Source organism: Salmo trutta, chromosome 5, assembly GCF_901001165.1.
Source record: "Salmo trutta chromosome 5, fSalTru1.1, whole genome shotgun sequence".
Classification (NCBI taxonomy): Eukaryota; Metazoa; Chordata; class Actinopteri; order Salmoniformes; family Salmonidae; genus Salmo; species Salmo trutta.
In genome coordinates this window covers 16553043-16576212 of record NC_042961.1, presented here as the reverse complement: position 1 = coordinate 16576212, position 23170 = coordinate 16553043, and the positions used below count along the sequence as shown (strand labels likewise).

The 23170-nt window shown below is 41.3% G+C and overlaps 1 protein-coding gene across 2 annotated transcripts; it reads left to right on the top strand.

Moving 5' to 3' along the window:
- Window positions 1-4453: 4453 nt before the first annotated feature.
- Window positions 4454-22895, top strand: LOC115193756 (phosphatidylinositol 3,4,5-trisphosphate 3-phosphatase and dual-specificity protein phosphatase PTEN). Of its 2 annotated transcripts, XM_029752713.1 has the most exons (10): window positions 4455-5306; window positions 14930-15014; window positions 15217-15261; window positions 15361-15404; window positions 15496-15734; window positions 16518-16659; window positions 19329-19397; window positions 19931-20097; window positions 21243-21521; window positions 21846-22895. In XM_029752713.1, the coding sequence occupies exons 1-10, from the start codon at window positions 5228-5230 to the stop codon at window positions 22029-22031; spliced, it is 1335 nt and encodes a 444-aa protein (XP_029608573.1). In that variant the 5' UTR covers window positions 4455-5227; the 3' UTR covers window positions 22032-22895. The 2 variants fall into 2 exon arrangements, with proteins under 2 accessions (XP_029608574.1, XP_029608573.1); XM_029752714.1 differs by lacking the exon at window positions 19329-19397 and having other exon boundaries at window positions 4454-5306.
- Window positions 22896-23170: the final 275 nt, after the last annotated feature.

Here is a 23170-nt window from a genome sequence, read left to right as displayed (position 1 = left end):
AGAGGGTGGAGAGGAGGATCTGATGGTTCACAGTATCAAAGGCAGCAGATAGGTCTAGAAGGATGAGAGCAGAGGAGAGAGAGTTAGCTTTAGCAGTGCGGAGAGCCTCCGTGACACAGAGAAGAGCAGTCTCAGTTGAATGCCCAGTCTTGAAACCTGACTGATTAGGATCAAGAAGGTCATTCTGAGAGGAATAGCAGGAGAGCTGGCCAAGGACGGCACGTTCAAGAGTTTTGGAGAGAAAAGAAAGAAGGGATACTGGTCTGTAGTTGTTGACATCGGAGGGATCGAGTGTAGGTTTTTTCAGAAGGGGTGCAACTCTCGCTCTCTTGAAGACGGAAGGGACGTAGCCAGCGGTCAAGGATGAGTTGATGAGCGAGGTGAGGTAGGGGAGAAGGTCTCCGGAAATGGTCTGGAGAAGAGAGGAGGGGATAGGGTCAAGTGGGCAGGTTGTTGGGCGGCCGGCCGTCACAAGACGCGAGATTTCATCTGGAGAGAGAGGGGAGAAAGAGGTCAAAGCACAGGGTAGGGCAGTGTGAGCAGGACCAGCGGTGTCGTTTGACTTAGCAAACGAGGATTGGATATCGTCAACCTAATTTTCAAAATGGTTGACGAAGTCATCCGCAGAGAGGGAGGAGGGGGGGAGGGGGAGGAGGATTCAGGAGGGAGGAGACGGTAGCAAAGAGCTTCCTAGGGTTAGAGGCAGATGCTTGGAATTTAGAGTGGTAGAAAGTGGCTTTAGCAGCAGAGACAGAAGAGGAGAATGTAGAGAGGAGGGAGTGAAAGGATGCCAGGTCCGCAGGGAGGCGAGTTTTCCTCCATTTCCGCTCGGCTGCCCGGAGCCCTGTTCTGTGAGCTCGCAGTGAGTCGTCGAGCCACGGAGCAGGAGGGGAGGACCGAGCCGGCCTGGAGGATAGGGGACAGAGAAAATCAAAGGATGCAGAAAGGGAGGAGAGGAGGGTTGAGGAGGCAGAGTCAGGAGATAGGTTGGAGAAGGTTTGAGCAGAGGGAAGAGATGATAGGATGGAAGAGGAGAGAGTAGCGGGAGAGAGAGAGCGAAGGTTGGGACGGCGCAATACCATCCGAGTAGGGGCAGAGTGAGAAGTGTTGGATGAGAGCGAGAGGGAAAAGGATACAAGGTAGTGGTCGGAGACTTGGAGGAGAGTTGCAGTGAGATTAGTAGAAGAACAGCATCTAGTAAAGATGAGGTCAAGCGTATTGCCTGTCTTGTGAGTAGGGGGGGACGGTGAGAGGGTGAGGTCAAAAGAGGTGAGGAGTGGAAAGAAGGAGGCAGAGAGAAATGAGTCAAAGGTAGACGTAGGGAGGTTAAAGTCACCCAGAACTGTGAGGGGTGAGCCATCCTCAGGAAAGGAACTTATGAAGGCATCAAGCTCATTGATGAACTCTCCAAGGGAACCTGGAGGGCGATAAATGATAAGGATGTTAAGCTTGAATGGGCTGGTGACTGTGACAGCATGGAATTCAAAGGAGAAGATAGACAGATGGGTCAGGGGAGAAAGAGAGAATGTCCACTTGGGAGAGATGAGGATTCCTGTGCCACCACCCCGCTGGCTCGATGCTCTCGGGGTATGCGAGAACACGTGGGCAGACGAGAAGAGAGCAGTAGGAGTAGCAGTGTTATCTGTGGTAATCCATGTTTCCGTCAGCACCAGGAAGTCTAGGGACTGGAGGGTAGCATAGGCTGAGATGAACTCAGCCTTGTTGGCCGCAGACCGGCAGTTCCAGAGGCTGCCGGAGACCTGGAACTCCACGTGGGTCGTGCGCGCTGGGACCACCAGGTTAGAGTGGCAGCGGCCACGCGGTGTGAAGCGTTTGTATGGCCTGTGCAGAGGGGAGAGAACAGGGATAGACAGACACATAGTTGACAAGCTACAGAAGAGGCTACGCTAATGCAAAGGAGATTGGAATGACAAGTGGACTACACGTCTCGAATGTTCAGAAAGTTAAGCTTACGTTGCAAAAATCTTATTGACTAAAGTGACGAAAATGATACAGTACTGCTGGCTGGTGGAGTAGGCTAGCTAGCAGTGGCTGCGTTGTTGACTTTGTTAGAACGTGTAGCTGGCTAGGTAACCTCGATAGTTTCAGTACTACACCTTGTCATGATACAAAAGCAACTTTGTAGCTAGCTAACAGAACACTAATCAAGACGTTCCTTTGTAATGTATTTAGTTTCTACAGTGCTGCTCGTCGGTAATAGTTGGCTACTTTTGGAAAAATGGCGTCGCGGGGGACGGAAATAGCTGGCTAGCTAACCTCAATAATTACTAAACTACACAATTATCAAGCTATGACAAAGACAACTATGTAGCTAGCTAGCTAACACTGCACTAGTCAAATCGTTCCGTTGTAATGTATTAGTATCTACAGCGCTGCTAGTCGGTAACGGTTGGCTAGCTAGCAGTGGGTTTGATGATGACTAAGTCTGGAGTCTGGACAACGGCGTCGCGGCTGGCTAGCTAACCTCGATAATTACTCTAAACTACACAATTATCTTAGATACAAAGACAGCAAAGACAACTATGTAGCTAGCTAACTAACACTAACACTAACACTAAACTAATCAAGTCGTTCCGTTGTAATGTAATAGTTTCTACAGTGCTGCTAGTCGGTAGAAGTTAGCTAGTTGGCTAGCTAGCAGTGTTGATTAGCTAGCTAGCAGTGTTGACTACGTTAGGACGAAAATAACTAACCTCGATAATACTCTAATTACTCTAAACTACACAATTATCTTTGATACAAAGACGGCTATGTAGCTAGCTAAGAAAAATTGCTCAGATCAAACAAATCAAACTGTTGTAATGTAATGAAGTGTAATATTACCCGTGGAGCGAAGCAAAGTGTGACTGCTCGCTCCAAACCCAAAGTTATGGCAAGCCTAAATACATTCATGAGTAAAAATGTACTTAACAAGGTTTTCCATGCCTCGCAAAGAAGGGCACCTATTGGTAGATGGGTAAAAAAAAAAGCAGACACTGAATATCCCTTTGAGCATGGTGATGTTATTAATTACGCTTTGGAGAGTGTATCAACACACCCAGTCGCTACAACGATACAGACGTCCTTCCTCAGTTGCCGGAGAGGAAGGAAACTGCTCACGGATTTCACCATGAGGTTAATGGTGATTTTAAAACAGTTACAGAGTTGAATGGCTATGATAGGAGAAAACTGAGTATGGATCAACAACATTGTAGTAACTCCACAATACTAAATGACAGAGTCAAAAGAAGGAAGTCTTTACAGAATAAAAATATTCCAAAACATCTTGACTGTTTGCAATAAGCACTAAAGTAATACTGCAAAAAGTGTGGTGAAGAAATTAACTTTTTGTCCTAAACACAAAGCATTACGCTTGGGGCAAATCCAACACAACACATCATTGAATACCACTCTTCATATTTTCAAGCATGGTGGTGGCTGCATCATGTTATGGATATGCTCGTCATCGGCAAAGACTAGGGAGTGTAGGTGTTCATCTTGTCCAGGTGGAAATGGGCAATGTGGAGTGCAATAGAGATTGCGTCATCTGTGGATCTGTTGGGGCGGTATGCGACATATGAAACGTATGCCTAGGCAGAAGATATCTCAGAAGAGGAGATGCTTCAATTCAAGGGCACCATTTTTATCTAGGTCAACACCAAAATGTGTACCAAAGCCTGTCTAAATAAGTAGAAACATCAAATATGAGTCATCAACAACTAAACAGTATGTTCCATTTGATCCAGTCAAATCAAGACACATGGTGAGTGACAACATGTCTTGGAAAAAATTAATTGCACTGTACTGGTATTTTCATGGCACTGAGTGGAAGTGGATGTTTCCCCTTAAGTCCTAGCCTTCAGATGTGTTTTACTACAAACAAATGGCCTTTCATCCCAAGCTTCAGGCAGGGAGAGTTGGTCTGAGCCTTTGAATTTTACAGATCATGTTTGGTGTTTTTTGTGCCTAATGAATGTTTGACAGACTTCTACACCCCACCCTTGTCTCTCACACTCACACACACACACACACACTGGCAATTGGTTGTCTCAAAGTCAATTAATGGACCCCATGGATAAATTCAATAAGGCAAACTAGGAAATTAGAAATAATATACTAAAATGGTGTATCTGACTTCTATCAGTTGTTTTATATGATGACATGAACAAATATGCTTGTCCGTCACACTGAAATAGCATAACCCAATTTAAACCGAAAAAAGTGACATTATGTTGGAAACTTCCCTAATTACAAAAACACGTGATCACATTGACAGAGACTTGCATGCGCTCTGATTGTGTCCTTCCGCGGCCAACAAAAGAACTAGCCGACTACAAAAAACGTAAATTGACAATACACTGACTACGATATAAAACTTATGCAAATAAATAGCTATTCTGAGAATCAACAATTATTTATTTGATAGGAAGAAAGGGTTTTTGATTTCGCTCTAGAACTATATATTTGCGGCGGTAGGATATTTGTTTTAAAAACCTAGCCTGCTCTACATTTTTTTCCTCCGTTGGAAGCCATGATGGAAGCTTGAGAATTCAGCTGGAGAGAAACGCGAAAAGATGATCCCCGGGACATAGCTATCTGTCAAACGAATCTGTGCACAAATTTGATTCCTGTATAGACAATATAAATGCACGGTGGAGCCTGTCACTTTTTCCGGTGTATATTAGCAAATAATTCACGACGATGTTGATTCGCTAGGAGGTTTTTGGATTTTTTAAAAAGGGGGTAACGTTAGCTAGTTAGTTACTATACTGTAGCTTGCTAACGTTAGCTACGAGTGGATACTGTTGCTGTCCTTTCCGAGAGAAACGTTAGTCTTCAAATTCGAGCGCCGGAGAGTTTTCTCTCCTCGCTGTCCGGTCAATCACGGCGGCTACTGTAGATCAAGAGGTTCGGACCATCTCTTATACCATACGGTTAGGCGGGAGGAGAATTGTATGTATTTTTCAGGGGGGATTTGAAAACAAATTCCAGGATTGGGGAAGTTGGGCCTGCGTGGAGGAGCAGAGCAAGGCCCGTCTTTATGATCCAGAGAAGACATTCTAGCTAGCTAGTTAATCCTACTCACAACGACTACCACTGCTAGCTGTGCTAGCTTGTCATTGCGAGAAAGGAGCTGCAAAGGGCGATCGAGAGGCAAATCAAGCGAAAGCAACGATACTTTTTCATAATTTTTCATAAATAGACTCCTGTCACTAAGTTAGCTACAATGGCTGCGAAGATAAAATTAATGGTCAGCCGGAACAAAAGGCGATTCCAGGAGGATGGGTTCGACTTGGATTTAACGTGTATCCTTTTCTTAAATAACTAACGTTAGTTTATCATACAGTAAACTAGTCACGTGAGTATGCATATTGTATCAATTCAATAGCGATGATTGCTTGCTAGCTAACGTTAGCTAGTTAAGGTAACTGGCTGTTTTTGATAAGCCGGAAAGCATGTTTGAAATATGGTGGATCTGTCAAATGAGCACGCAGAAATGTCTGAAGCAAGTATGTATGACATCCAGTAACTAGCTATCTTATAGCTAGTTACTGGATAGTAGCTAGTTATCTTGGCCAGGTCGCAATTGTAAATGAGAACTTGTTCTCAACTTGCCTACCTGGTTAAATAAAGGTTAAATAAAAAATAAATAAAAACCTAGTTAGCCCCACTTACTAGCAAGTTAGCTAGCTAGTTGTCATTATCAGGTACAGTGCCTTCAAAGTATTCACAGCCTTCGACTTTTTCAACATTTTTGTTACAGCCTGAATTTAAAATGTATTGCATTGTGATTGTCACTGGCCTACACACAAATACCCCATGTCAAAGTGGAATTATGTTTACAAATTAATAAAAAATGAAAAGCTGAAGTGTCTGAGTCAATAAGTATTCAACCCCTTTGTTATGGCAAGCCTAAATAAGTTCAGGATTAAACGTTTGCTTAAGTTACATAAGTTGCAAGGACTCCCTCTGTGTGCACAAACGTTTTTATGACAACCTCATCGCTGTACCCCACACACAATTATCTGTAAGTCACCCAGTGAATTTCAAACAGATTCTGCCACAAAGACCAGGGAGGTTTTACAATGCCTTGCAAAGAAGGACCTCTATTGGTAGATGGGTACAAATAAAAAAGCTGATGTTAAATATCCCAAAAATGTGGCAAAGAAATGAACTATGTCCTGAATACGAAGTGTTACGTTTGGGGCAAACAACACATTAGCACAGGCAAAATCCTAGAGGAAAACCTGGTTTTCTGATCAATAGACACTGGGAGACAAATTCACCTTTCAGCAGAACAATAACCTAAAACGCAAGGCCAACTGTACATTGGAGTTGCTTACCAAGACAACGTTGAATGTTCCTGAGTGGCCTAGTTAGTTTTGATGTAAATCGGCTTAAATCTTTGGCAAGACTTGAAAATGGTTGTCTAGCAATGATCAACAACCAACTTGACAGAGCTTGAAGAATTTTTAAACTAATGTGCAAATATTGTACAATCCAGGTGTGCAAAGCTCTTAGAAACGTACCCAGAAAGACTCGCAACTGTAATCGCTGCCAAAGGTGATTCTAACATGTATTGAGTGGGTGTGAATACTTATGTAAATTAGATTTCTGTATTTTGTTTTCAATACGTTTGCAAACATTTCTAAAAACATGTTTTCACTTTGTCATTATGGGGTATTGTGTAAAGAAAAAAAATGTATTTGATAAATGTTGAATTCGGGCTGTAACACAGCAAAATGAGTATAAATACTTTCTGAAGGCACGGTAAATTGTGTTACGAGTAACATTAGCCAACACATTATTTGACCAATTTAGCTTGCTAGCTAGGTTCAGGTTAGCAGCCAGTCATTATTACACAACTTTGTTGGCTACAAATTGTCCATATAGACACTACTTTGCTATTAGATAGCTAATGTTAGCCAGTGGTGTAAAGCACTTATGTAAAAATACTTGAAAGTACTACTTAAGTAGTTATTGGGGATATCTGCTTTACTATTTATATATTTGACAACTTTTACCTCAGTACATTCCTAAAGAAAATAATATCCTTTTTACTCCATACATTTTCCCTGACACCCAAAAGTACTTATTACATTTTGAATGGCTAGCAGGACAGGAAAATAGTAAAATTCATGCACTTATCAAAAGAACATCCCTGGTCATCCCTATTGCCTCTGATCTGGCAGACTCACTAAACACTGCTTCTTTTGTAAATTATGTCTAGGTGTTGGAGTGTGCCCCTTGTAATCCCTAATTTAAAAAACAAGAATTGTGCCATCTAGTTTGTTTAATATAGGGAATTTGAAATTATTTTTACTTTTACTTTCAATACTTAAGTATATTTTAGAAATTACATTTGCTTTTGATATTTAATTATATTTAAAAAATCAAATACCTTTATACCTTTAGTATTTCACTGGGTGACTTTTACTTGAGTAAAAGTAATGATATCTTTGATAGAAAATTACTCAAGTATGACACTTGAGTACCTTTTCCACCACTGATGTTAGCCAACCTTCCGTAATGTAAACTAACATTTGGTTTGCTTGCTACAGTAAAACTTGACTTATTTGACAGTGCAGGGAAGCTGGTTGGCTGCTGTAACAATGTTTTCTTCTTTTAGATGAAATATAGATTACATGAGGCATAATTTTAGCTACCTAGCAAACTATCTAACCTATTGGCCAGCTAATCAACCGCAAACTTGGTTTGCGAACACAGAGACTGCATTTACATAAGCTGCCCAATTCTGATCTTTTACCCAATTATGGGCAATATATCTGAATTTGGCTGCTTGTGTAAACGCAGCCTGACAGTTCTGGGATGTTGGCCCAAAGGCCAATGTATCACAGATTTAATCATTGGACATGTTGGGAAGCAATCGATTTGAATGTTTAAGACGGTGCAATGCACCTTTCGAAAACCCCTGTTAACCAGATTGAGAAACTAAATATGGTCTCATGATTTTGGCAATCATGCAGCATGTGCTGCTAGCTAGCTGTCAAACGTGATCTAAATTAGGTTCCCTTAGGGTATAGGGAACATATCTGGCAACCTTGGATAAAAAAAAAACATTTGAAAACTTGCTAATGCCGAAAGAGCCTCAATTCAGTTCATGTTATCTTTATGCAAATTATTAATTCAGCATGCCAATTTTCGACGTCTAGCTTTTCAATGAATTACTATATACTTTTTACAAATAACATTCACACTGATGCACCACTTCCTGAAAATTCTTAAATTGAGAAGATCTAATGCTAATAAAGTCCAAATGGAATCTGCATGATTGGATATTGTTAATTTATTGAGGTTAACTTCAGAACATCCTCATGTTTTCTGACAAGTGACATTTGTGATCTAGGCCTATACTGATTTTGTTAACCCATAGTATGCTGGTGGTGAGAATGGTAGTCCCATGCTGCAGCACATCTCATACCTGGCCAACCTGGCCCTGATATTGAAGACGAGTTTAAGGGAGTGAACTGTATGGGTTTGGGGGAGAGATGGTGGGAAGAGTGGATACAGGGATTGTGTTAATTGTATAGTTTTCTCTGACATGGATTATGTGCACAATGTTTATTTGGAGCAGTTTTTTGTGCACTTTGCAAAAAATCTAGGGACTGTAATGGCCTGTATAGTCCTTTTTTATCTATGGTGTGGTAGGAAGGTGTTCACCCTAATGGCAATACCTGTGACGGTTTAGTGAGGCATTTGTTCAGTTACTTGTGGGTCTGAGCAAATCAAAACGACTTGTCCCACAGTCTGTTTGAATCCACTGGTTGTGGCAGGCTATACAGTATTATAATGTAGAGACCATATTGATGTAAGTTGCGGCACAGGTTAAGGGGGTCTTGCTTTACTTTTCTATCTTGTTTTAAAATTGATACTTACATGTGACTAATAGGAAAACTGGTCACTGTCTGAGCATTAAGCTTACCCCACATTGAAAGTGTCAAATGCCACTATTCTGTTTTGAATGGACACCACTCACTGGAGAAAGGCTTTTATGTAAATTCAACTCAGTTTGTCATTATTCCCTGCACCCATTCAGTAGAAGAAACCACAGATGAATGGATAACAGGCTAATCGTGTAAAGATGCTGTTATTGAGATATTGATATCAGATTTGTCAGTTTCTGTGGGGTTTTCTGCTTGTGAGATAGACGCATGGGAGCGAGAGGGGTGTGTCATTCAACCCCAGTAATTCCTCTGTTGATAAGCAACAGCCAGTCAGTGTGAGTCCCCTCTCTGCTGATCTAAATTCAGGCACTTTTGGACGCAAACTTTTTTTATCGGATTTGGCATGGTGTCTTAAAACAATATGAGCTCTTTGCAGTTATGTAATGCAGTAGGGATGGACATTTCGGTTAACCAGTCAAACTGTAGAAAAAATAACATCCAAACAGGAAAATAACGTGACCAACAGAAAATACTATGCATGCATACAAGGAGCTGACATATTTCATTATGAGCTTAATGAAAATTTGCAACAAAAGCAAGCCCTCCGTTTTACAGTCAAAAGGTTATTATTGAACGTTCAACAGCTGTAGTGAAGCAGGTAATAATACTTTATTTTTAATACATTTGTCAAAATGCAATTTGCGTGAACACCGTTCTAAGCAACGCACCTAATGCGAGCAGATCCATTTGTGACAGATGAACATCTCCATTAGAAACTTAGAAAGAGGGAGAATCTAATAGCAACAACTAGGATGGGTTGCTAATATGACTAGGATTGTGCCTTTGGCTTCTGGACAATGAAAGAAAGTTCTGAAAACCAATAGAAGAGGAGAGAAATGCTGCTTAATGGCATGAGGAAGTATTTATCAAATAATTGCATGCGTGTTTCTATGGTTGGATTTTGGCTAGGCTAATTTGAAGCAAAGTAAGAAATTCCACATTATTTAAAGTTAAGTAAAATGTTCAGGTTTCAAGCAATTATACTGCCTTAAGCTCACATTGCAATGTGGTGGGTGACGAGCTGATAGCCTGCCTACCGTTGACTGTAGCCTATGCATGCGAGTAGGAGGTGCACTTGAATTAAGAGTTGAGATATATAAATAGTAGCTCTTTTTAATTGTGGCCATCAAAACAGTTTTTAACACGCCATTGCATTGAGAATTATTTGTTGCACAATGACTGGGTTTATAAAAGCATGTTTAATTCCAATACCAGCTTTTTTAAAGGGTCTGCTCTCGCGCTGTCTGACAGGTGATGGGCCATTCCGCTCCTCAAAACTAGGCTCTGTATGCTGTGCATGTGTGATAAATAATTTAACCTTTTATTTAACTAGGCAAGTCAGTTAAGAACAAATTCTTATTTACAATAACTGCCTACCCCGGCCAAACCCAGATGACGCTGGGCCAATTGTGCGCCGCCCTATGGGACTCCCAATCACGGCCGGATGTGATACAGCCTGGATAATAAATAACATGCATGACAACTAACAGAAATACACACGCGCCAATTTAATTCCACTAAATTATGCAAATTAACATAAAGACCGATAAGCATGACTAGTCAAATGTGTTTTCGGCGGCTAACCGATTAACAGTTAACCGTTTATATCCCTATAATGCAGTATCAGGGTTCTGGGAATAATCCTTATAATAGAGCACCAGTGATCTTGTATCAGCAATGCTGCCTGAGTCCCCATCTCTCTAACCAACCACCTTTCCATAGCACTCTTTCTTTCCTGCTCTCTTCCCCACATTCTCTCCTCTACTCTTACCCACCCTTCCCATATCATTTGCTCTCTGCCTGCTCCTCTCATTTTCTCTTTTCAACTCTCTCCCCCTCTACTCTTTTTTTTCTGTTGCCCAGCCGTGTGGAGTTAGCTAGAGCACAGAGCTGTGGCAGGACAGCTGAAAACGCCAGAGAGAAAAGGCGTTCCTGAAATGTCTGGTTGTTAGAGGAGCTTCCGTCGGGGGTCCTGTATGTGCGTTTCCTCCTAGCTGCAGAATGCCGAGCCCCCCGTGCCCTGGGCCGTAGCTCCCCTAGGAGCTCTGGAGCTTTTTAAAAACACTTAAAATAGTCTGAGTGGAATGATTTTGCCAGTAGGACCAAAGGCAGAGGTGGAGGTTGTAACCCATTATGTGGTATAGAACGGCCTGCATTTGGTTCCTAATTAGGTCTTTGAGGCATTAATGGAAATGATTATGTTACTCTATGTAATAGACAGGCTCATATGCTGAAGGCCACAGGCAAGTAGCTTGGCATTATGCAAATACTATAATAAAATCGCTGCTGTGTTTTATTGAATTAATGCAATGTATTGTGTTCCTCTTGAATTTTAATGCCATAGCTGGAATTTGGTAGATACTACGCCTATCTGACATAGGGCATCATATTCTTGCTAGTTTCATTAACATTTTGGTCAAGTTACATTGGATATTGGCAAATGTGTTCATCACATCCACAGATACTGCCATTGTACTGTGTGTTTGTGCGCATGCATTATGCAGAAATTAGAGGCAGTTCAAGGGAGTCAAGTCTTCACCTTTCTCACCAGCGTCGTCAGTGGTGTGTCAAATCTTGGAGACCAGTTTTAAAATGATTTGCTCCAAAATAACTTCTGCTAGGAAAAAACAGACATATTCAATTATTATATATCAGCCGTTCTATTTCTGACACGGTGACACAGGAAACGTACAAAAGGGTGACCTTTCGTCAGTGGTTAAAGTGCAAAATCCCACGGCTTATGTAGGCAGACAGGCTTCAGAATGTCAGTTACAGGTAGGAGTTGAGATGATGTGCACTCAATTCAATAATGTTTTGTGAGATATGACATTGAAGTTGATATGGAAATGATCACACATAATACGGTTGACATTTGTCCTCCAGAGACAGAGTTGAGTTTAGTAGTTTAAAGTATCTTTCAAAAAAACGCAGATGCACTATACAATGTTCAATATGCAGCTGAAAGTAACAGCTTCATTTGCACTTAATGAGTGTGTGGGGTTAGCAGGGCTAATAGAAACGTTTTTGCAATCATCTTAAGTCGTACACAGTGCTACTGAGATGGTATTATTCAAGATATTTTGATGTGCAGCTTAAACCAGTGATTGTAATGAATTTTGGGGTTACAATTAGCCTGTTGCTATATTTTACTCTAAAAATAGGGATCCAGAATTGCGATGTCTTTAGTTCAATTAATTTGCATACGTATTTTGTGTGGCTACAAATAGGCTATCACATAGGCTAATTCCTTTAGAGCTAATTTGCCAACTGAGGAAGTGGAAACTCCAAATGCATTAGCTAGGTTGAGGAATATAATATGTTGCTAGTAAGCCATGTAATTGGTTAATCTAACAGCAAATGTAATAACTTTGTTGCATTCCCAATGATGTCTAGGTCTATGTAATCACTGCAAATGGCAGATGCGTGCTCCCCCGTTCCGCATATCTCAAAGCCCATAACCTACCAGATACTTTTGTTAAAAAAACGGCGCTCAGACAGTCAATATTGAGAGTTGAGAAATAAATGTAATACAGAAAGCTGAAAACCTCCTCTCTCCAACAGTCACAACAGTAGTTGCTTTTGGAGAAAAACATATTTTGTAAAGGTTGCTATTACAACACATTTTTCTTAGCCACTCCTCTCCCACTAGCCTACTCAGAGCCTGCAGGGAGAAATGGGCACATGCAAGCGCTTTCATGCACTCTAGGCCAGGGCTTCCAAAACTCTGTCCTGGGACCCCCCTGGGTGCACGTTTTGGTTTTTGCCCTAGCACTTTACAGCTGATTCAAATAGTCAACTCATCAACCTTTGATTATTTGAATCTGCTATGTAGTGCTAAGCAAAAAATAAAACGTGCACCAAGCGGGGGCAGGACCATGGCCAGGACCGACTTTGGGAAACCCCGCTTTATGCTAGTTTGACCAAGTCATGATTTTAGCCACCCCATAATAGAATGTTTTGAGTGAAGTAACCAGATAGAATTTGCAGCTTGCGCCGATGTGACCAATTAAAAATGAAACTTGACAATTCAAGTCAAAGGGTGGCAAAATGTAACCACCTTGGAGCCCTGTTCGTCGCTGCAGTCACCTCAGAGTGTTTCACTGCTCCACTGTTTCTCCCCATGAACCCCATAACCAATTGTCATTTATCCCAACAAAATACTTTTCTTGTCCGTCAAGGCAGGGTCCTCATTACTCTTACATTTGATCTGTTAAATATTCCATGAGATTCGGCTGGGGCTGCAGGAAAATTAAGCCCAACATCTGCGACGATCTCAATATAACTAGGGCTCTATAAATACGTGCAGGTCAAGCTGTGTAAATTCTCCTAGTGCACCCACATGTGGGCCCCGCTTGATTAGGAGTGCTCCGGTCCTCTCGGCCTCTCTCGCCCTCACACAGCCAACACCATCTGTTATTCTACTGATCACAACCCTTCTGCCCAGCACTGTCCTTTCCCTTTCTGTTCATTACTGCACAATGACACCCACACGGTGATACAAACGTCATGATGATCTTTCCTCAGACCTTTTATTGTGATAGGATTACGTTGTAAGCTAGAGGTTTGGGTATTGTATGAGCTATACAGTGCATTCCAAAAGTATTCAGACCCTTGGACTTTTTCCACATTGTTACGTTACAGCCTTATTCTCAAATGGATTAAATTGTTTTTTTCTCCTCATCAATCTACACACAATACTCCATAATGACAAAGGAAAAACAGGCTTTTATAATTTTTTGGATCAAATTTATAATAAAATAAAAAAAACATATGTAAATGTAATATTTCAGTTTACTTAAGTATTCAGACCATTTACTCAGTACTTTGTTGAAGCACCTTTGGCAGCAATTACAGCCTCGAGTCTTCTTGGGTATGACGCTACAAGCTTGGCACGCCTGTATTTGGGGAGTTTCTCCCATTCTTCTCTGCAGATCCTCTCAAGGTCTGTCAGGTTGGATGGGGAACGTCGCTGCACAGTTATTTTCAGGTCTCTTGTGATGTTAGATCGGGTTCAAGTCCGGGCTTTGGCTGGGCCACTCAAGGACATTCAGAGACTTGTCCCGAAGTCACTCCTGCATTGTCTTGGCTGTGTGCTTAGGGTTGTTGTCCTGATGGAAGGTGAACCTTTGCCCCAGTCTGAGGTCCTGAGCGCTCTGGAGCAGGTTTTCATCAAGGATCTCTCTGTATTTTGCTCGGTTCATCTATCCCTTGATCCTAGGGGGATAGTCTCCCTGCTGCTGATAAACACCCCCACAGCATTTTTGTTATTTTTTATTTAACTAGGCAAGTCGGTTAAGAACAAATTCTTATTTACAATGACGGCCTACCACAGCCAAACCCGGACGACGCTGGGCCAATTGTATGCTGCCCTATAGGACTCCCAATCACGACCGGATGTGATGCAGCCTGGATTCGAACTGAGATGCAGTGCTGCAGAAATGTTTTGGTACTCTTCCCCAGATCTGTGCCAAACACAATCCTGTCTCTGAGCTCTACGGACATTTCCTTCGACTTCATGGCTTGGTTTTTGCACTGACATGCACTGTCAACTGTGGGACCTTATATAGACAGATCTGATCCTATCCAAATCATGTCCAATCAATTGAATTTACCACAGGTGGACTCCAATCAAGTTGTAGAAACATCTCAAGGATGATCAATGGAAACAAGATGCACCTGAGCTCAATTTCGAGTCTCATAGCAAAGGGTCTGAATGCTTATGTAAATAAGGTATCTGTTTTTTATTTATAATACATTTGCAAAAATGTCTAAACCAGTTTTTGCTTTGTCATTATGTGGTACTGTGTGTAGATTGATGAGGGAAAAACATATTTAATACATTTCATAATAAGGCTGTAACATTAAAAAAAATGGAAAACGGAAAGGTGTCTGAAAACTTTCCAAATGCGCTGTATATAGGATTTTCTTCTATGTATGTGTCCTTGACCCAATGGTGACCACAGATATCTATCCAAACATCATTGCTATGGGCTTTCCTGCAGAGCGACTCGAAGGAGTGTACAGAAACAATATAGACGAGGTTGTACGGTGAGTAACAGCCACTCATGACCTCAACTGGTGAGGACTGTGAAATGAATGCGTGTGGAATGTGATTTGTGACCAACATTAGACAAAACAATCCAAGTTGATAAAGTACCCTGAGGTGTTTTACGTTCTCATTAGATGCTTTATGTTGTCAATTTCTGTAGTTGCAGAATGTTTTGAATGTAACTACCTTTTACCTCAACAGGTTTCTTGACTCAAAACATAAATACCATTATAAGATTTACAATCTGTAAGTATACCACTAAACACTTAAATGCTAATATCAATGTTTTGTTTACGAATTAATTGCTCCTTCATGACCGCTGACTGAATATCCTTCCTTTTGCAGTTGTGCAGAACGACACTACGATGCTGCCAAATTTAACTGTAGAGGTACGCCGTCACAAACAAAATGTTTTTAGAGCCAGGTTGCTTAAAGGAAACGTACTCTTTATATTTCTCTCTAACTCTCTCCACCCGCCAGTTGCACAATACCCCTTTGAAGACCACAACCCGCCTCAGCTAGAGCTCATCAAGCCGTTCTGTGAAGACCTCGACCAGTGGCTGAGCGAGGATGACAATCATGTGGCGGCCATCCACTGCAAGGCAGGGAAAGGCCGCACCGGGGTGATGATCTGCGCCTACCTCCTGCACCGTGGCAAGTTCCAGGACGCCCAGGAGGCACTCGACTTCTACGGGGAAGTGCGGACAAGGGACAAGAAGGTCAGTGACAGTGACTTGCCAGGGGTGGAGACTAGGGATGGGCATTTTACATGATTTAACTATTCAAATAATATGACATTTTATTATTTGTTCGGATATCCGGATAGTGATCTATCAGAACGACGCAAATGCACATGGCAGAGAACTGCGGACAGGCTGGTTTTTTTCTCTGCTTGTTTTTTGGCTGAAAGCAACAGTGAAGGAGAAGTCCAATTTTTGCCATGATAGAACTGATTCTGTTACAAAAAGTTTTACATTGATCAGGGTCAGTTATTGTGCGAACTCTGTTAGGTGCGCGCCTGTAGTTGTTAATCGAAGTGGGGAAAATAGCAAACCAATGTCAATTTATTTTTTTTGTCAAAATTAGCCTAACATTTTTTTTCTCAAAAAATTAACACAAGTAATCAAATAATAACATCCGTTTGGATATTCGATTAACCGTCCCCATCCCTAGTGGAGACTAGACGCTAGTGCTCGGTGTGAGAATGTTTATAAACGCAGACTAGGCCTAGATCTTCTGTTTTGTCATAGACCTGCCGTGATCAAATTTTTACATTGACATTTTAGTCATTTAGCAGACACTCTTATCCAGAGCGATTTACAGTAGTGAGTGCAAACATTTTCATACTTTTTTTGTCCTTGCAAGCGCCATGCTCTACCAACTGAGCCACACAGGATGTCCAAGACATATTTTTCACAATCTGTATATCCTATTCTTTGTGGTAATTATTAAATTGAGGTAATTCCCTAGCATTGAATGTTTTTGTTGTCTTTCCTTTTCAGGGAGTGACGATCCCAAGCCAACGACGCTATGTGTACTACTACAGCCACCTGCTGAAAAACAAGCTGGACTACAAGCCAGTGGCTCTCCTCTTCCACAAAATGGTGTTTGAGACGCTACCAATGTTCAGTGGAGGCACCTGCAGTGAGTCACTCATGTTTAACTTGACCTCCGACTCAGGGCGTAGGCATGTAGCGCTTTAAATGGTGTGTATACGGCCACCCACGGTAGTAGAGAATGGTGCAGGTCAACTTGCGTTGTGAGAGCATAGAGTCATATTATGTACTTTACATTGAAGCCAACGAAGCTCTTGGTCAGTTGCTTGTACTCTTTAAGAAAGATGGCTAGATTTTGATGAGGAAGAGAACATGGATGACACTATTCTCAGCTGCATTCAGCAAGGCTGGCTTCTACCTGCTTCATCCAAATTGTGACATGTTTTGCTCTGCAGTTCAGAGGATGAATTCAGTACGTGTAAATAACAAGTCACCAATGACCTCTTACAGATAGCAAATATATTAACTGCGTTTATTGTTGTTCAGGGATTTTCAAAGACAAAGACTTCAACTCCTAGCTCAAGTAGACATTTTCACCTATGATCTTTAATCAAGAGATGTAGTGATCTATGTTTTTCATCTAATGGAATGTGAATGACTATGCATGTACATCTACTGCATGTAATTTGCTTGGCTGAACTTTTCTGTGAAACAATGATTTGAATATCTTTCCATTTTGGTCATATGAAAACCAGCCAGTGATTTGGATTTCTGGATTAATGTGCCTGAGTCACAGATTATCTTCTTGTTTTTTTCTCAATATTTCACTGTTGCACAAAATGCACCTTTTTCCTCCTTGGATTATCTGTGATGCTCTAACCTAGCATCTGAATGTGCTCAACTGCTCTGACCTCACCCTTCTCTTTCCTTCTTAACACTTCCTAGAGAGGGCCCTATTCTGAGTTTGACGTTCTCTATTTGCAAAGACCTAGATAGAAAACATCATGTTACTTGTTCGCACTCATTTTAAAGTATTGGCTAAATACTGAGGTGTATTGTAGTGATGTGCAGATCAGCTGTTTGTTCACCCCCCCCAAATCTGAGGCCTGTACTCGACCCTAACCCGCAAATATAGAAAATGCGCTGTACCATCAAATGGCGCAACAATTTTTTGAAGAGGTCTTTTTAGATAGGCCCATGTTTCGGTTTATAATTTCCGACATTTTGATAGGCTATTTGTTAGTCAACTTGTCTATAAATAGATACATGCAGCTTCTCTTCTGTCATTACTTGTTCCCCTTAGACTAAATAAACCCTTTCTCAACAAAATGTCATAAATCGATAGAATGAATCATTCAATCTAGTTGGCATCGGTAAAGTTTGTTTTCCGTTTCCTCTTTCATCTCTGCTTCTCTACAACGATGTTTAGGTACCGGGGAGAAAATGCAATAACATTATTATTTTTTTTAAATATGATTTTCAGTACAACATTTCCTAATGACATTGGTTTGGCTGATTTTAAGGAAATTTAAATCTGTTAAAATTACCCAACTATTTTTTTGGGGGGGGCCGGCTTGGATGCATAATTTGTGGTTGAAATACTATCAGCTTTTATGATGCTGATAAAGACAGCACATTTACAGATGGTCCACATCCATTCTCTCAAGATGCTAAAATAAATAAATCCTATTTCTCCACTCCTGTTCATATTATATCAGGCTATGAGCGAGGTTATAGAGCTACAGTCTATAACCTCCCGGTCCCTAAACATCTTTCCAGATTTCAGTTAGGCTACTATTCCATTTAACCCATCTGAACAGTACAGTTCCCTTGATGAGCCATTTTGATGTCCCTGTCTTGTGACTGTCAAATTTATATAGAGGTTCACAATCATCACACACAACATAGCCGGACGGCACTGCTATCATCCTCTCCTACCACTTCAGCAAATCTTTCCCAAACATTAGACTACTGTTCTGGCCCTCCGTTTAATTTATTTTCAACTCTCCATTTCACAGCTTTTCACTTATTGAATTAAACTCTAACATTATCCTTTTTTGCCTCAGTCGATTGACATGAACCTTTTCTGCCCAAGTTCCCAAAAGCATTTGGCAATTGGCGCGTATTTGGCACACTACAGTATTAGGCCCTAAAGCCTAGACTTAGGCTACGCACTAATTCCAGATAAAAAATAATTAAAGAAAACCTCAATGTAGACTATAGATATAAATTGCACATTACATACATTTATGTATTTGTTATGCATTTTCTCTTTATTTAACCCTCCCGCCACCCACCTGCCCTTCATCCACACAATATTTAATGACCCTAAACCCGCCCAGTGGGTCCTGTGGGTTATAAGTCAACCCGCACATCACTAGTGTATTGGGTGAGAACCTCATTTGGAGAGAACTTGCCTTTTTCAATGGACTAGCATTTAAGACTAGCTAGCATATAAGACGGTTCTCATTGGTGAATACATTATCACACATTGTTGAGAAATAAATAGGCTAGATGCAGGTTTCTGCCATTGGGATTTATAGTGAGATGTTCTTGGAATATCTACAGTCTGAAGTTCCCACATGTTCTTTTTCCTGTGAATTATTAATGTATTGCACCATGTATCCCAAGTCTTGTTGACTAGATTTAATTTGATATCTCCATTTGAAAGCATTGTTTTTAGATATGTGGCTGTGTATGTATATAATTGATATCCTAGCATATATCTGTATCGTTAGAAGTGTTCCTGCTGTGTTCTGAAGGCCCAGCCTGCCAGCCCAGCCAGGCTGTGAGTTAATCTCCTTCTCTCTCTCTAAGGGGACAGTACCGTTAAAAACAGGAGCGAGCCGATCCCTCTGGGCTTCAAGAAAGGGAATTGGCATTGGGGTAAATGAGCCTTTCATCCGTTTTGATGTCCTTCCCTCATATACTGTTCATTTGGCACCAGTTCCAACAAGAATTAGAAAGGTAGAATTTATTCTCGTGAAGGCTAGAAGAAGGAGTTGTAGCATTAAGACATCATTGCAATGTGGAGGCATACAAAGACCAACCAACCACCCCCTTATGAGAAGTTTCAAACTCTCACAAATGTAATGCTATTGTTATAGAAGAAAGCACAGCAGTCATCAGAATGGGGTCCCATGTCTTTCGTTCTGGTTCTTTTTGGGTGCTATTTGTGGTCTGGTTATTTCCCCCTCCTCCTTTGTGGTCTGGTTTTTTCCTTCTCTCCTCCTATATTGGAAAACACGATTTTAAAGAACTCCCAACTAGGGGTTGCTTTTGTAACTGTCATGGCAGAAACTCCAAGACTACTAAGACTTGTATCCTATGATGTCTGGTTCCTTCTACCGCCATTACCCTTCATTGCAACCTCTCTCCATATCTCTGCCCCCTGTCTCTGAAACACTCACCCCTTTTAGATCCTCAGTTTGTGGTGTATCAACTTAAAGTCAAGATCCACACATCCAACCCGGCTCACACGCGGAGGGAAGAAAAGCACATGCTATTTGAGTTTCCCCAGCCGCTGCCCGTCTGTGGAGACGTCAAAGTGGAATTCTTTCACAAGCAAAACAAAATGATGAAGAAGGTTGGTTAGTTCCACCTGTCACATGAGTGTCTCTAATTTCCACCTGGGTTTCCTTGGCTTCAGCTGTTATGGGGTTTTCAATTGCTGCCCCATTGTAGTTATTGTCATAATTGCAGTGTCACTCCAATGTTTACCTGGTATTTTATCATAAAGGGTGTTTTATGTGATTCCCTTATAGTATCATACATGATACCGTAATTTCCGGACTATTAAGCGCACCTGAATATAAGCCTGAATTAAAAAAATATATATATTATTTTGAACATAAATAAGCCGCACATGTCTATAAGCCGCAGGTGCCTACCGGTACATTGAAACAAATGAACTTTACACAGGCTTTAACGAAACACGGCTTGTAACAAAAATAAATAGGCTTTAACGAAACACGGCTTGAAACAAAAATAAATAGGCTTTAACGAAACACGGCTTGTAACAAAAAATAAAAAATTAGCAGTAAGCTTTAGTTGTCTTTTTGCACTGAGTCAATTCCTCACGCTGCTGTTTCCAACGTCTTATCATCGACTCATTAAGACCAAGCTCCCGTGCAGCAGCTCTATTTCCTTTTCCAACAGCCAGATCAATCTCCTTCAACTTGAAAGCTGCATCATATGCATTTCTCTGTGTCTTTGCCATGATGAGGGTGACAAAATGACTACCGTAATCAGAATGATGGGAAGTTTGAGAGCGCTCTATTTAATCTAAACAGTAAACAAAAAAGTTGTTTGACCTTAACCCGTTCGGCAATTTCATTGGTCTAATGAAAGCTTCATGCCGCCAAAAAACTGAGCATGTCACAGAATGTGTTTTTTTGGAGAGAAAAAATTGAAAGCAGGAAAAATCCATATATTAGCCGCGTCATTGTTTAAGCCGCGAGGTTCAAAGCCTGGGAAAAAAGTTGCGGCTTATAGTCCGGAATTTACGGTAGTCGTAATGACGTTAAACGGCACTCTGACGTTATAATTGGCTAGCTTACCTGGAAATGTATTGAATCATGTTACTATAAATAACTGATAAGGATTTTCACACTTATGTACTGTAAATGTGTAGCTTTTCTAAGCCGGCATTAGCGTGGTAACTATAACCACAATGATCGTCAGACATACTCCATTACAGTTAGTCGGTACCTCTCCCTCTCCACTATCCAGGATAAGATGTTCCACTTCTGGGTTAACACCTTCTTCATCCCCGGGCCACCGGAGGAGAGCATGGAGAAGGTGGAGAACGGGTCGGTGGTGGTGAACGATGTGGACGGGGTTCAGAACCAGTCCACGATCGGCACCCCTCCCCAGGCCCCGCAGAGTGCCGAACGCAGGGACAGCGGCAGGGACAGCGACAGGGACTACCTCATCCTCGCGCTCACCAAGAATGACCTGGACAAGGCCAACAAAGACAAAGCTAACCGCTACTTCTCACCTAATTTCAAGGTGAGCCATTTAAACTAATGGTTGTAATGGATTCTTTTATTTAACCTTTATTTAACTAGACAAGTCAGTAAAGAACAAATTATTATTTACAATGACGACCTACCCCGGCCTAACCCTAACCCGGGCGACGCTGGGCCAATTAATAATATGAGGAAGGTACTACAAATCTGTTGTGTAAATCTCTATTGGTCTTTGCGCTATTAGAATCCTGATGAAATTGAAACATTGGTTTTCAATGACGGCAGTGCTGAATTCTATTGTTTTTCAAGGTTCCTTGTTCTGATATTATGGCTTCCCCTTTCTCTCCCTGTCTCGCTCCTTTAGGTGAAGTTGTATTTCACAAAAACCGTGGAAGATTCTTCGAATTCCGAGGCGAGCACTTCGACATCTGTCACTCCGGACGTTAGTGACAACGAGCCTGACCATTATCGATATTCCGACACCACTGACTCTGATCCGGAAAACGAACCTTTTGATGAGGAGCAGCACACGCAGATCACGAAAGTGTGAACTCTTACTTTTTTTTTTATAGGAACACGAAGAAAAAGATATGTACACAAGAGAAAAAAAGGAGCAAACTTGAATATGAACTCAAAAGAAGAACCTTTGTTCCCCTGCTTCCCCCAAAACGGCAGCAAATCATCATGTCAAATTTTAAAAGAAAAAAATAATATTCTGACCAATATATTGTTTTTAGGACTCTTTTCTTTGGCACGGCCGTGTACCATGCGCGAGGTATTGACGTTGTTGGGGGAAGGTGCTGTAGCTGTAATGTTTATATATATACACATACATACATACATACATACATACATACATACATACATACATATGTAAACAAACTTTTTTGTGTCATAGACAATGGAAAAGAGTAACAATCAGGAGGACTATGCTGCTCCTTCTCCTGTCGAAACCAAGGCCAGTGCTGCAGTCACTTTGTTTATTTTCCCGTCTTCTCTCTCTCCCTCCCTCTTCTCTTCTACCCCCTCCACCACACCTCTTCCCTCATCCTCCTTTACTGTGAATGCTTCTCGTGCTCTTTGCAAGCTGTCTCACACGACGATGACCTTTGGCCTTTGTGCAGTGGAAGCTGCATGCAGGCAGTGGGTTGGGGGCGGGGCTGGGTTATGAGTCTGATGTCTAAAGCGTTGCCATTCCTTTCCGTACTGTTTAAATTATGCAGAACAAGGCATCCCATGTAATTGTCCGTTTTTTTTTTATCCTGAAATAATAAAAATATAATACACAAAACAGCAGGGAGACAAGTGTTTGCAATGTCAACACTTTATATACATTTAAAGAACCGTGGCAGTATGCATGTATTGGAATTTAGCACACATACCTAATAAATGTATGCAATGTCATCTTTTCTTCGACACAAGCTTTCCAAAGTCTTTTAAGATCTCAGGGTTACCCTGTGGATCATTTGTCATAAAGGACTTCCTGGTGTCTTTGGAGTGAATTGCATCATGGAAGTTCATGATGTTTTATGATTTAGGTGATTTCACCCCATCTGTGTGTGTGGGGGGGGGGGACATCTTTTTTTTTTCATTAGGCCCTAATCTAAGGATTTCACATGACTGGGAGTATAGATACTGTATGCTTCTGTTGGTCACAGATACCTTAAATAAAAAAGGTAGGGGCGTGGA